We start from the raw sequence: 15,038 nt of genomic DNA, 5'->3' as shown, positions 1-15,038 counted from the left end.
TAGTTGAATTAGTATAGCTAGATATTAATTAGGTATATATATATGAGATTTGAACTAGTTGAATTAATATAACTAGTTTATTTTTAGTATGAAAATTAATAGAACAAGTTTATTTTTAGTAAGAAAATTTAGATATATATTTAATTTAGTTATATGAGATTTCATTATCTAATTAACATTTTATTATATAGAACTAGCTACCTTATTTTTAGTAAGAAAATTAATAAAACTAGTTTAGTTGAATTAGTTGAATAATTAGTTGAACTAGTTAGTTGAATTAGTTCAATTAATTAGGTATATTTTTCGTAAGTGCTTAGTTGAATTAGTTCAATTAATTAGTTGAACTAGTTGAATTAATAGAATTAGTTGAATTAATAGAACTAATAAGTGTTTAATGTTTCACCTATGAACATAGGAATGTCGTCTGACGACGAACACGATTTCATTATGTGCGAATACTGCGAAGACCAGCGCGGCCTGTGCGGCAGAAATTTTCTAGTTGATGATAGACGCTTCGGCATCAAGCTGGATGAGAATTTCGAAGTGGATACAGTAAGTCACGACGACAAGTCTTTTTTCGTAATTAAGCATGACTTATGCTTCATTTGTTTCAACTTTTAATTTTAATTTTTCACTATTCTACTAGCGTATGCCCTGCCATGCAAGAATTTTTGTCTTGGATAAGATAGGTTTCAGTCCTAACAAAACTATGAAGGTAAAAAGAGTTTACTTGAAGACCGAGCATGGTTATACCTTCAACGTCAAATTTTACAATGCAGACACATACACCTATTTTGAATGCAAAACTTGGCAAGCACTATGCAAGGCTTATGGATATGGTTATCACCTTTGATATTCGTCCGGAAGATGATATTGAAGGTAATAGAGACATCTGGGTCGATGTGCAGACGCGTCCAGTTCTACCATTATGTGAGTTTCTCAACCATATTTATGTCTTCGATATGAGATTATTTGAACCAGTTGAATAATTAATAGATCTCAATTTATATTGACAGCTTACTTCCAATCAAGCAAACATGTCCGGCGCTTGGTAGACAGGACCGTCCACTGTCCCAGGGCTGAACTAAACTGCGAGGAGACAAGTCATTACGTTTCATGGCTTGAGGATCTTGATGATGTCAAGACAAATTTCTTTCCTGCACTTAGAAATGTTAGTACTCAAAACGTGCGACCAATAGTGGTCGTACTGAACTACGGTCACATATATTTAGGAAAGATGGTAAGATTTCTACTATTTTTCCTCAGTGCATCTTTTGTATACATTATTTTTTTAAGCTAAACTTCATTGCTAAGTATGTTACTATACGATGTTCTTCAACAAGGACTCCCGATGAATGTTGTGCCTGATTGGATCGAGACTAAAGGTACCATGAATATTGTTAGCTTACGGCCAAGATATCCTACAATGCACTTTAGTACATTCAGGATTTCTAATAGTGAGGAATGCTTAATAGTAAAAGACTGGAGCAAAATTGTGAACGATCACAGAGAAGTACTAGGGGGCAGCAATCAGAAGCGCAACCCACGATTAGGAGACAGATTCATCTGCATGCTCCAATATGATGAATCGGCAAAGCTATACATGTTCTATGCTATTTTACCTGAGAGAGAGCAGCAGGAGTGATCACTTAGCTAGTTCATACTCTTAGTACTTGTCCTCTCATGTCCGTGTTCTTCGTCCTGAACTTAATCTCAAAGAGTGATTTGCTTTTGTGGTGTTATGAACGCTTATAATATCATTATCATGTTAAACTCAATGATATCTTTGCTATGAAAACCGTTGGTGATGATATATATGATGCAAGAGTTTTTATATTAATATGATGATGATAAGTTATTATATCATTTATGAAAGAAACTGCATATTAGTTTCAACTGGATGGATTCTAGCTAAGTGATCAAGTATATGCCATATCCATATTACCTCGATCATTTAATTAGGTGATCAAGTATATATAATATGGATATGACATATACTTGATGACTTAGCTAGGATCCACGCATCCAGTCAAACTAATCTGCGGTACATTCACCTAATGATTTAACAACTCTTTATAATGTAAAACAATCACTAAATTAAATTGAAAACACAAAATTAAAGTAAAAATAAAAAATAAAACCAAAACACACCCAAACATTTAGTACCGGTTGGTGTTACCAACCGGTACTAATGTCCTATGCTCGCACGGAGCTGCCTCGTGCCACGTGGTTGCCCTTTAGCACCGGTTCGTGCTGAACCGGTACTAAAGGGGGGCCTTTAGTGCCCACAATTTAGTGCCGGTTACCGAACCGGCACTAAAGGGCCTTACGAACCGGTGCTATTGCCCGGTTCTGCACTAGTGGCTTGTCACCATGGATCTTGGTGATCCTGAAATCGAGCAAGACAATATAGATATTTGGGTCCTTGTTGATACGCCACCAATTCTACCGCTATGTGGGTTTCTCAAACATAGTTATTAGCTAATTTATATTGTTTATTTCAAAATAGTTGATAGCTTATTTCCATTGACAGCTTATTTTCATTGTTCAAAGAATGTGCGGGAGATGGTAGACAAAACTCACTACACCGATAGCTTCGAATTAACTTATTAGGAGAAAAATCATCTGCTCGGATTTTGTACTGACATTGAGAATTACAATATTTACAATCAAACTCCTCAACATTATGGTCAATACATGCCACTAGTGCATGTGTTGAACTACGGTAACTACCATGGAGATACCCTGGTAAGATTTTTTACTATTACGACATCCGTGCATCTTTTGCATACTTCTAAAACTAGTACATTATTGCTAACTATGAAGTTATTACTATGTTTTTCAACAGATAATCCCAGAGAATTGTGTGCCTCATTTGATGTATCAGAAATGTAGCCTTAATGTTTTGAACATACAGTCAGGTCATCCTGCGAATCTCAACTGTCCATACCAGATTTCTAAAAGGAATGGAGACATGCAAATCAAAGGATGGAAAAAAATGTATGGGCAGTCGTAAGGAGATTCTTGGAAGCAAAAGGAAGCGAAACGCAAGAATTGGAGACAGGATGATCTCCATTCTCCATAATGGAGAGTCAGGGTCTATATTGTTTTATGATATTTTACCTTGAGGAGGGTATTTAGGTGCTACCTAATACTAATGATCATGTGCTAAGAACAATTAAGTGGGGTTGGTTCGATGACTATGAGGATGATGATCGTATGACTTGTTATTAATAACGAGTAGAAGTTGTATGATGATAATTAGTAGACTTGTTATTATGTATGATGATGCATGATGCGAGCATGAATAGTTATTATATATCAGCGGGTGAAATGAACATGGATTGGATTGAAGTGAAGGCATGCATTTGGAGAATCTCATTAAGTATGGCTTTGCCATGGTAAAATTACAGAAGATAGCACACAGCCCAAGACCATTAAAGCTCCATTTGAGTCTCATGCACGCTGAGTTTTCATTTTTCCCACCCAGATGAATATGATTAAGTTCACATTCCATACCTAGACCTACTATACTTCCTTCAACAGCCAGCCGTGCAAACAATATACGGTACTCTAATATATCTTCATTCTGCACCAACAAAAGCACATACATGAGTCACCAGTGCGCCCTAAATCTGTTTCTATAGGTTACTGCTCCTTGTTACTTGGACTCAAATCTGAAGCATTCAGACAATTGACACAGAACGGCCAAGTTTTGTTCAAATGGACAACAAAATACAGTACATAACAAAAGTATCATGTGGCTCCAACTAAATACTCCCTCCATTCCAAATTACTCGTCGCAGAAATGGATGTATTTAGAACTAAAATATATCTAGATACATCCATATCTGCGACAAATAATTCGGAATGGAGGGAGTATGGAAGTATCATGGCTCCAACAAAATATGTACATGACGGCAGAAATTCTACACTGGCTAACTAATATCATCACGGGATAAAGCCCAATGATCGGCCACAAGGGCCACACAATGACACTAGAGGCCTCCCTCTAATCAGAAAAACAAAGAAGAGTACGAGGGGGTAGGAGGGGTGGGGGCTGACCTCCTGGGGCGTCAGCGTCGAAGGAGAAGGCGAGCAGGTGGCCGCCGTCGTCGTCGCGCTCCAGCCGCAGGGTATGCCCCTTGATGTTGACGCCGGCGCTCACTGCAACGGCCCTGTGCCGCTCCACGTGCGTGGGGAACGGCACCGGCGGCGGCGCGGCGGCGCCCGGGCGCCATGGCGGGTACTGGTGATAGTACGGCGGGGGCACCCCATGCAAATGAGGCCGCGGCGGTGGCAGGTTGGGGCGGCCGCTGCTTCCGGCGTTGCCCATCGGCAGCGATGACGAGCAGGTGGGCTGGTTTAATGGTACTGACGTTTTTGCAAAAAGCCTCCGGATGCACTAGTATTGACCCTAGGCTCGACCAGGTGGCGGTCAAAGCCGAGCTGGCGGCCGCTGACTCGGCCAAGTCAACGAATACGTAGAGGAAATCATATAAATGGATTAAAGTGAACCCCTTCCACAAGTACGTGTACAGTAGTTCGGGTATTCTGAAGTAGTGGTACTAAACTGTCAACCGGCTCAAGTTTTGTCACCTACAGTCAATTTTTCTCTTTGTGATTTGGTGAGAAGAAGTTGCATGGTAGCTATAGGCTATAGCTGCTGGGACTTAACCCGAGCTCGGCGTCTGCTTTCCACCACTGCTGCAGCTCGTGCGCGTGGAACCGCCGGTGGAGCCAGTTGACGTCCTTGTCCATGCTTGAGTTCCTCCACAGCGTCGCCGACGGCAGGAGGTGTGGCAGCTCCTTCTCCTTGGAACGCACGAACGAGTAGAGCATGTCACGGTACGAAAGCTTTACGGCGGACCCGGCGAGACCGTGGAAGCACTTTTCGAGCTGCCTCCGCTGCTCGAAGTGGTCGATAAAGCCCTGGCAGACGATGTCCTTGTCGTGGACGTACAGACTGGGCACCCACCGTGACAGCTTGTGGAAGATCTCCTCCATGTGCCTCCGGTGGGGACTCAGGACCAACCCGAGACCAGCCTTGATGAGGTTGTTGGCGTCTTGCAGCTTCGTCTTCACCGGCTCCGACAGCGGCGACAGGAGCAGCTTGTTGATCACCGGAGCCAACGACACCTGAGGCGGGTTGAAGAGGAAGGTCGGCAGGTTGCGCCCCTGCTTGCTGTCCAGCATCATAGCCCGCCCCACGTCCAGCGCCACCGAGGCGCCGAGAGAGTGCCCCGTGAGCCAGACGTCGGAGTCGGCGGGGACGCCGGGGATGGTGGCGAGGAGGCTCTCCACCCCGAGGCGCGCGCGCTTGCAGCGCTTCGAGTCGGGGAGGGTGTTGAAGATGACCTTGAAGTCGAGGCAGAAGTCGTGCACCGCCTTGGGGTGCAGCGGCATGGTTCCTCGGAAGGCGATGATGTAGCGCGGAGAGGAGGGGTGGCGAGGAGGCGGGGCCACGTGCTTGTAAATGGCGCCGAAGATGAACTGGTCGCGACTGTGCATGAAGGAGCGGTCTGTGAGCACGCTCACCAGGTCGAAGTGGAAGCTCTTCCACCACGCCGGCGCCAGCGCTTTCGGCTCTATCCTGCACAGTGTCCTGTCGTTCTCGAGGACGTAGGTCCCTTTGACGAGGCAGGCGGCGATGCAGCGCCGGTGCTCCTCCCTGTCCCTTGTCCCTGTGAGCATATACATACATGCACGATATATGGTTATGGATCAGTTTGATTCATTACGACTCATCAAATGATGAGTCCTGTATATATTTAACTAAAACATGCTACATCTGTCCTGATTTACTAGTCTCTGGTATTTTAGGTTATATTTTAATTAATGGTATTAAATTATACATAGAAAAAACAATATTATTGAAAATTACTCCCTCCGTTCTAAATTACTCGTCGTAGAAATGGATGTATCTACAACTAAAATACATCTAGATATATCCATACCTGCGACAAGTAATTCGGAACGGAGGAAGTACATTGAATACGAATCCAATAATATAATTTCTGATGACATGAATTAATGTGATCAAACTTTAAGAAAATACGACGAAGACTAATGTTCCTAGACGAAGGCAGTACCAGTCGATCCTAGTTCCCGGAGAAATCATGCGCATCGGCCCGGAGACATTGAAGCGGTCGGCGTCGGCGGGGTGAACGTGTGAAGCCATTGCTCAATGCTCCGCTCTGGATCTGGATCGAGCTAGCTAGCTAGCTAGACGAATTAAGCACAAGGTAGCTTACAAGCTGAGCTTGCTTTTGCCCTTTTTCTCTCCCGCTGCTTAAAATTGCTACAACAAGACGCACATATATATAGGTGGGCTTGAACACCTAGTAGTAGCTTACAATGGTTTAGTTATGTCCGCTTGGTTTAATAAAATTAACCATCGGCTTAAATTCAGTCCAATTGAGGTCCACCGCATATGGACCCAGTCGAGTGGTACGTAGGACGTACCCTTTGCAATTGTATACACCATACGCGCACGAGATAACGTCACTACGAGACCCAGTCGAGTGTATGTGTTTGGTTAATTGACTCTGCTCTCAAAGACTTTCAGGCCCCCGATACTCGGCCGACCGACCCGATCAAATGGCTGGCGCACTCGCACAGACTCACGTTGGTCACTCAAGCTTTATTAAGGTTCCATATGTTCATCGGATTTTTCTAATAGACGCTCACATGCGCTGTTAGAATAATTCAAGACGCGTAGTCGGTCTATTAAAGAACATGCAATCACACGAGGCACGCGATGGGGACGTTGCATGAAAATAAAAATAAAAATCTACGAACACCCATGATCTAATCTAGAAGATATATAGCAACGAGAGGAAAGTGTGTCTATGTTCCCTCGTAGACCGAAAGCGAAAACGTAGATAACGCGGTTGATGTAGCCGTACACTTCGCGATCCAATCACAATCCAACCAATCTAGTGCCAAACGTGTTAGAAGTATAATTACGTTTAAGATAGAGATAAGAGATAGAGATAGGATAGGTTTAGCTGGTCCTCTATTCCAAGTCTCTCTCCCTCCATTGTACTTCTATATATACCACATACATGGGTCAGATCAATACAACACAATATTCAATCATCCTACAATTTCTACATGGTACTAGAGCGGTTTGTCCCATGACGCCGATCCTAAAACCTTTCACAACTTCCGCAGCGCGTCGTCCCCGAGGAGATTAATCTCCTCTCCCCAGGGGCGCGGCATCCGATCAATTGAAGATTAGATTGGTTCTTTAGATTAGTTTAGCTACAAATTTCTGAAATTCTCGTAGATTAGTTTTTCCATTAGTCACCAAAACTCTACTATCGGATCTACTCCGGTGAACAAAATCTTCTGGTGCCTTCCTGAGTAAGATGCAATCTTCATCGCCTTTTCCGTTGCGACACGGCATCGACACTTGGTCGCCGTGAGGGACGTCTTCAAGCGACACATTATTGTCGACACGCCGCTGCGACATCATCGCCGACACTTCATCGCCAAGGTCTTCATCAATGTGGTCTTCACCAACATCTTCGTCAACACACCGCCGCTGCCTTGTCCACGAGATGGACACCTAGCGTCCTCTGACAGACTTTTCTGCAAGACGCGACCTCGACGACGGTAATGACCGCGTCACGACGACGGCATTGACCGCGTCATCCACGACGGCACGACTACATCGACACGGCGTCACTATAGTGACGACCCTACACGGCCACACGGTTCTGGCAAAACCGATGTGTGCTCGATGGGTTTCCTCCGGTCTTGGCAAAACCGGTGGACTCATCGCCGACGGCACCCTCTGACATCCGCAAGGTGCATCGTCCACGACTGCAGCTCCGTCATCTACAACATCGCGCAATTTTTTGCGCCTCCAGCTTTGTGCGGCTTCATCATCCACGACTATCTCGACCACGGCTACATCACATGATCGGCTACCTCGACATTGACATTCATGGCTACGTCTACAGCAACACATCGGCAACCACTCCAGTCAACAGCGTCCACGTCGTCACTAGCGTCCACGCCACTCCCGCTATGACTGCGGGAGGGAATAGAGGAGAAGGTAGGAAGGCACCAGAAAGGGACGCAATCACCGCCCTAGGTGCTGACCCATCAGAGACGCAGTTGATGATGGTGCAGCGGAGAAGACGACGGAAGCACAAGAGTTCAAATTCATTCGTCATTGTCCGCTTCACTCCCGCTACGACTGAGGGGGAATGTTAGAAGTATAATTACGTTTAAGATAGAGATAAGAGATAGAGATAGGATAGGTTTAGCTTGTCCTCTACTCCAAGTCTCTCTCCCTCCATTGTACCTCTATATATACCCCATACATGGGTCAGATCAATACAACACAATATTCAATCATCCTACAATTTCTACAGAACGAACGGCACATCCGAGTTTAGTAGATGTGCGGCTCGATGATGTCTCCCCCTTTCTTGATCCAGCAAAAGAAGGCGAGGAAGTAGATGGGGTCACAGCCAACACAACAACGTGATGATGATGGAGTCGGAACACCGGCAGGGCTTCGCTAAGCTCTACACGGGCGTGTAGTGTGTCCAAAGATAGAGAGGAGGCAGCGGGGCTGTGGTGTGCCTTTGGTGCACCCCCTCCCCTTAATATATAGGTGTTGGAGGGGCTAGGAGTCCAGCCCTTCTCCTCCTTTATTTTGAGAATGCCCTTCTCCTAGGGCTGGTGCCGGGGGGGAGGGAGGTTGGACTCCTAGTCCTTCTCCATCATGTCCTAACCACATGGGCCTTTAGGGGCTGGTGCGCCTGGCCCATGTAGGCCAGGGCGTCCCCCCTCAGCCCGTGCTGACCTATGGGGATCGTGGAACCCTTTGTGGACTTCTGGAATCCTCTGGAACCTTCTGGACTGCAAGGATCCGATGACTCCCCTACAAAACCACCACCATCTACAGATGTCCTGCCAGGATCAGGCTATGTGCAACACACAAGCTGCACATAATATGCACCATCGACAAGAAGAGCTTCTGATGTTACATCGTGTGGCAGCTCATTTAGGTCAGGAGGCGGCTGATCAATCATTTTTTCTCTCCACCTGCATATACAACAGAGGAAGTGGAACAAACACACCAATCGGTAGTGAGTTTGTAACTAATAACACAAAAACAAACCAGATGGACACACAAATTGCACATACATATGGTCCAATTATTAGCCCGAAAAGTAGAAAAGATAAACATACAAATTGCACAGTGAAAGTTCTGTTCTGAAATTGAAGTGACTGCAATGTTTAGTTTCCGAAGAAACTGGTGCTTCTGCAACTGGACATGCGGAAGTCGAGCGGCACGCTGAACCCGAGCACCTGTTTCTCCAGGTCGAACACCAGCAGGTTGTTCTCCAGCTGCTTCCCGCCGATCACTACCGCCGGCTCGCCCTCCACCGGCATGCCTCCGGGCCCCATCGGCAGGATCGCCAGGCACGTCGCCCCGTCCACCTGCACCATGTAGTTGTCGTCGAACAGCGTCCAGTTCCCCGTGGCGCCGTCGCCCAGCTCCAGGTTGATGCGCGGCACGTCGCACCTCACCGGCCGCTTCAGCATTGGGAACCCGCCCTTGTAGCACAGCTCGAACGGCTTCGGCGCCGGCACCACCCGCTTCACCGTGCTCGTCGGATTCTTCTTCCCCCTGCACGCCATTTCTGACAGCCATCCATCAGCGAGCTTAGTTTAGCTGTTTTAATTGACACTCCTACTTGCCTGTGATGGCGCCGTGGTTCACGATGAAAGGATGAATACCTGGTAATGGCGGCGTCGAACGCCTTGGCGAACACGCGGAACACGTCGGGACGCATGATCATGTACGGCGTGGCGGTGCTCAGCACGACGCCGCGTCGAGGTCGAGCGCGCCGCGGATCAGGGCCGCTGGAGCGTCGGCCTCATGCCACGACACGGAGATGCCCTTGACAGGGATGTAGTAGCCGGCAGCATTCGCCGGGTTCGTGAGGAGCGGGGTGAAGTACGGGTCCAGAGGCACGTCGTCGTAGCCCAAGGTCGCGAAGTCGGGGAGGCACAGGGCGAACTTACCTCTGAAGCCGCGCTGGGCGGCGAGCTGCGATGGCAGCGAGAGCGGGCGCCGGGAGAACCCCGCGACGCCGGTGGCGCCCGCGGGGAGCGACCTCAGCAGGCTGCCCGGCACGCACGCGCCGACGACGGCGAACGACTCTTCCGGGGGAAGCTCCATGGCGCCGTCGGTGGTGTTAGCCGACATCGCGAAGCTCGTGAGGCCGCCGGTGGAGCACTCGCGGGTGGCCGGATTGCCCGCGCAGGCGCATCCCGACCCCGGCTCCACGTGCGGGCAGCGGCGTGGCCACTGCTGGCTGGCCGCGCCCCCGCACGGACCGGACTGGCTTGCCACATTGCTGTGTGATGACGACGGCGGCGGGCACGTCAACCAGACGAGCGAGCCGGCGAGGTCGAGGAGGAGCGGCGACTTGTCGGCCTTGACGGTGATGGTGTAGAGAAAGGTGATGGGGTCCTTGGCGAGCTTGGTGACCAGTGGTTTGTGCGGGGTTTGCTCGCCGCTCGCCGGCGTGCATGACAGCATCAGGACAAGCGACGAGAGGATGGCACGATGAAACACATGGTTCTTGGGAGTAGGGTGGAAAAGCTTGGCTCGGGCAGACATTTCTGCACTCGATCTGTATGATGGCTTGGGATTTGGGAAGAGGATGCATACTCTGGCTACATGATCTGAGTGTATTTATACTAGTACTTCTCAAGCTCGTAAAACTACTCGATCTGAATGTCAAATTTGCACGGCTAGCTTGTTTTCGGATACCGAGGAGTTGACAGTTCCGTCAAGTCAAGATCTTTAAACCTAGATCTTAAGATTCTTAAACCTAGGCTAGATCTTAATTATGTTTAGACTAAATTGGTTAGACTTTGGATTTATTTTGGGATTTTTCGGCAGTATGAGGTCCTTCAAAACTGTTAGATCGAAGGCTAGCCTTTCTTTTTCCAAGGCATACCACCACTATCACGGTGATGATTTATCTAGGGTACCAGTGGAAGTTATGCTTCTCTCTGTCTTTCTGGAAATTACTTCGATTCACAAAGGTGAAACCAGAGGAGATTGAGACAACAAGCGTACAACCAACTGGTGTATGGAAGTCTGGAACTGTGCAAAGCATAAGAAGCTTATCAAAAATGTATGGTAAATGGTAGTGTCTTTTTTCCCTTAGAATACATGAGTTTGGATTTTTTTTCCCCCTTAAGAAACTGAAGTTAATTCATTAATCATATGCAGCTCCTTTTTCTTTAGAAAGTGCCTACTCGATCTGGATGCATTTATATATACTACCTCTCAAGCTTGTTAGATGTTACTCACTACTCTGAATAGCTACTCGATCTGAATGTCAAAATTGCAAGCCTAGCTCTGTTCGTGTTTTATGATACTGACGAGTTGACAGTTTGTCAAGTCAAGATTTTAAACCTTAGCTACATTTTAATTATGTCTAGACACGAGGCATCGAGATGCTATGTGCCGATCTCAACCTTCTATTCTCCTTCCATAATATTAACTGCCCGTGGCTCAATTTATTCTTGGCATGGGCACATTTTGTTAGATTTATTTTGGGATTTTTTGGCAGTATGAGGTGCTTCTAAACTGTTGGATCGAAAAGGCTCGTGGGCCGGAGTCCGAGACGGGTCCAAGTCAGACGGTTTGGATACAGGAAAATCTCAATTGTTACTCTGTCGACCCGGAGGCCTTATCTATGTTACAAAAGTTGGCTGTGGACTCCACATCTTGTCCTGGTTTCCAACTACATGAGGGACTGCTGAAACAAGACAGTAAGATCTGGGTAGGAGCAAATGTTGGTCTGAAAACAAAGCTGATCCAGGCATTTCACTCTACTCCAGTGGGAGGTCATTCAGGTATTCTGCCTATATACCAGAGTCAAATAGCTGTTTAATTGGAAGGGAATGAAGACAGATGTGCAATTGTTCAATCTTTAATATAAGAAAGAAAACAAAATACAACTTAAGGGAGAAGGAAGAACACGGTGAGCTTAAATATGAGGAATACACAAGAACTGTTAAGTACTAGATAATAAGAGAATAGGAAATTCCAAGAAGCGAGTAGTAAAAGGAGTAACTAAATTAAGATGACATATAGTATGGCCCATGATAGGAGCCCCTGAACATATCTGTCTTGTTAATTGTTATAACAAAGCGTTCATATGTTGAGCATAGCTGCTGGTAATAGGCCTTTCCTGGTACAGTTTCATTGTCAATACTCTGAAATATAATGTCTAGGTGCATTTTCAGATTGTTCTTGAGTATATTGAAGATAGCATGATCTTGCAAGCTAGAAAACTTGAATCAAAATTAATAAATACATGAATTTGGAGACAGGTAGGGAAATAACAGAATGTACCATACCATGTCAAGGGCAGAGGATATTACACCTCTCTTATAGTTGGATCATGAACCTTTAATCCTACTATTGCTCTGGATGAACTGTAAGTAGGAAAGGGAGATCTCAAATGGGTGTTCATAAGTATCAAAGTGGGGAATGGTACGGACGCAGCTAATCTGCACCCGAGCTCATATGCTCCCGCATGAACAGTAAAATCGAAAAAAAATCAAAAAAAAATTTGAGAGAAACATTGACAAAAGTTCTAAGTGCCTGCAAAAATTCGTCATGAAATCACATTCCTAGAAGGCGTGGCAAAAAAACAAAAATAGTACTCTGAAAAAGCTACTTTCAAATGCATTTTGAAGCACTGAATTTGTTTTTTTTTGCCACACCTTACAGGAATGTGATTTCATGATGAATTTTTGCAGGCACTTAGAACTTTTGTCAATGTTTCTCTCAAAAAAAATTAGAATTTTTTGAATTTTTTTCGATTTTTTCGATTTTACTGTTCATGCGGGAGCATATGAGCTCGGGTGCAGAATGGACTTTTCGGGAATGGTACATACTATTTGGAACAAAATTATGAGACTATTTCTTGCCCTCGAGTGAACCTGAACTTCTTGCACTGACGATGTTCCTCATATTTGCAATGCAGCTGCTCAGTGCTTCCTGAATGTCAACATATTTGAAGCAGGTAAAATCAAAATGCATGGACAGAAAAAATAGAGATTGAATTATTATGGTGTTCTACTGTACGTCAATGAAAAAATCCCACTGAAATAGAAAGAAAATTATCATCTAGTCTGAAACAACATTACATGCATTTTGGATACGTACAGTTGTATCCAAACCCATTCGTACTAAAAGTATGACAACTAATTGAAACTCCCCGGGTACACCTCAAGTATCCCAACCATTCTTAGTAAACTTTCAGATCCTGTGGATACATGCTGCTGCCTCCAAACTAATTTAAGTAATAAGGCAGAAAAAAATGGTTGCAATTTCCTCAAAGACATAGCTGAAATCCAGAACGAGATTTGGGATCCAAGGAGCTGAACCAGTTTTGGGGATTATTATGCATCCAAACCACAGTCTATAGATCAGATCTGAGGCCGGATTTGGGGATTCCTAGAGCTGCACCAGATTTGGGGATCCGGAGATGCCAGAAACAGGAAACAGCCCGAGTTTTGAGATTTAGATCACGTACCTCCATGACGCCAGTGAACTGCTCGAGTTGGGGTGGATTCTCAACGGTGGCGTCGATGGAGGCGTGGTCCGAGCAGGGCCGTGGTGGAGGAGCACGCCAAGCGTTGGTGTCGCAGGGTGATGTCCAGAACGGAGATGGGACCAATAGCGGAGGAGCCATGGATGGTGGTGGCCGGCGGGCACAGATCCATATCGGAGAGCAGGTTGAGGCGCTCAGGTGACCTTGCAAGGCACTGGGATGGTGGTCGGAGGCCTCGAATGCAGGGAGGGATTGGGTGGTGCAGAAGGAAGGGATAAGGAGATTTGGGGGGATTGGATTTGGGCGTGCCGCGATGACGGGCGCGAAAAGAGGGCTCCATGGCGGGGCGTAGTTTCCAGATGCGCGGGGCTGAAAATTCTTCGCGGCCTAGTGTTTCGCGGGTGGATCGAAAATTATATTCCTGTCGCTACGTACTCAGCCCACAGGAATGTTGGACATATTCCTGGCGTGCATGGGTCGACCGATAGCCCAATTGTTTTTCCTGTGGGCCAGTTGCGGGCCCGACAGGAAAATTAGTCAACTCACAGAAATATTACGGTTTCTGATAGTGACAAGCAAAACATGAGTTGTACAAAACACCGGGACTACTACAGCCTTTGCCCATTCCTGGCAGTCCTTGGCAGGCCATCAGTATGGATTTTTATTGAGGGTTTACCTAAATCTGAGGGGTACTCGGCCATTTTGGTAGTGGTTGACCGCTTTACGAAAGTAAGCCACTTCCTACCAGTGAAGCATCCATTCACAGCAGCTTCTGTGGCAAAGGTGTTCCTCAATAACATTGTGATACTGCATGGATTACCACTGGTTATTGTATCTGACAGAGATAAGATCTTCACCAGTTCTGAAGGAAATATGCCCTAGAGGCAATAATAAAATTGTTATTTATATTTCCTTATATCATGATAAATGTTTATTATTCATGCTAGAATTGTATTAACCGGAAACTTAGTACATGTGTGAATACATAGACAAACAGAGTGTCACTAGTATGCCTCTACTTGACTAGCTCGTTAATCAAAAATGGTTAAGTTTCCTAGCCATGGACAAAGAGTTATCATTTGATAAATGGGATCACATCATTAGAGAATGATGTGATTGACTTGACCCATCCATTAGCTTAGCACGATGATCGCTTAGTTTACTGCTATTGCTTTCTCCATAACTTATACATGTTCCTATGACTATGAGGTTATGCAACTCCCGAATATCGGAGGAACACTTAGTGTGATATCAAACGTCACAACGTAACTGGGTGACTATAAAGATGCTCTACAGGTGTCTCCGATGGTGTTTGTTGAGATGGCATAGATCGATATTAGGATTTGTCACTCCGTGTATCGGAGAGGTATCTCCGGGCCCTCTCGGTAATGCACATCACTATAAGCCTTGCAAGCAATGTGACTA

At 45.8% G+C, this 15,038-nt stretch overlaps 1 protein-coding gene and 1 pseudogene across 1 annotated transcript; both read right to left on the bottom strand.

Annotated features, from left to right (window-relative positions):
* Positions 1-4,650: 4,650 nt before the first annotated feature.
* Positions 4,651-5,700, bottom strand: LOC119272780 (GDSL esterase/lipase At4g10955-like). The gene has a single exon (XM_037554175.1). The coding sequence runs from the start codon at positions 5,698-5,700 to the stop codon at positions 4,651-4,653; it is 1,050 nt and encodes a 349-aa protein (XP_037410072.1).
* A 3,411-nt stretch (positions 5,701-9,111) lies between these two features.
* On the bottom strand, positions 9,112-13,982 carry LOC119269983 (annotated as a pseudogene).
* Between the last annotated feature and the right edge of the window lie 1,056 nt (positions 13,983-15,038).

This window comes from Triticum dicoccoides, chromosome 3A (genome assembly GCF_002162155.2).
Source record: "Triticum dicoccoides isolate Atlit2015 ecotype Zavitan chromosome 3A, WEW_v2.0, whole genome shotgun sequence".
NCBI lineage: Eukaryota > Viridiplantae > Streptophyta > Magnoliopsida > Poales > Poaceae > Triticum > Triticum dicoccoides.
The sequence above is the reverse complement of the archived record's forward strand: the minus strand, read 5'-3'. Positions and strand labels throughout refer to the sequence as shown.

Bases quoted from the DNA above. Each gene is read 5' to 3' on its own strand.
- LOC119272780 (XM_037554175.1), bottom strand. From the start codon at position 5,700: ATGTATATGCTCACAGGGACAAGGGACAGGGAGGAGCACCGGCGCTGC.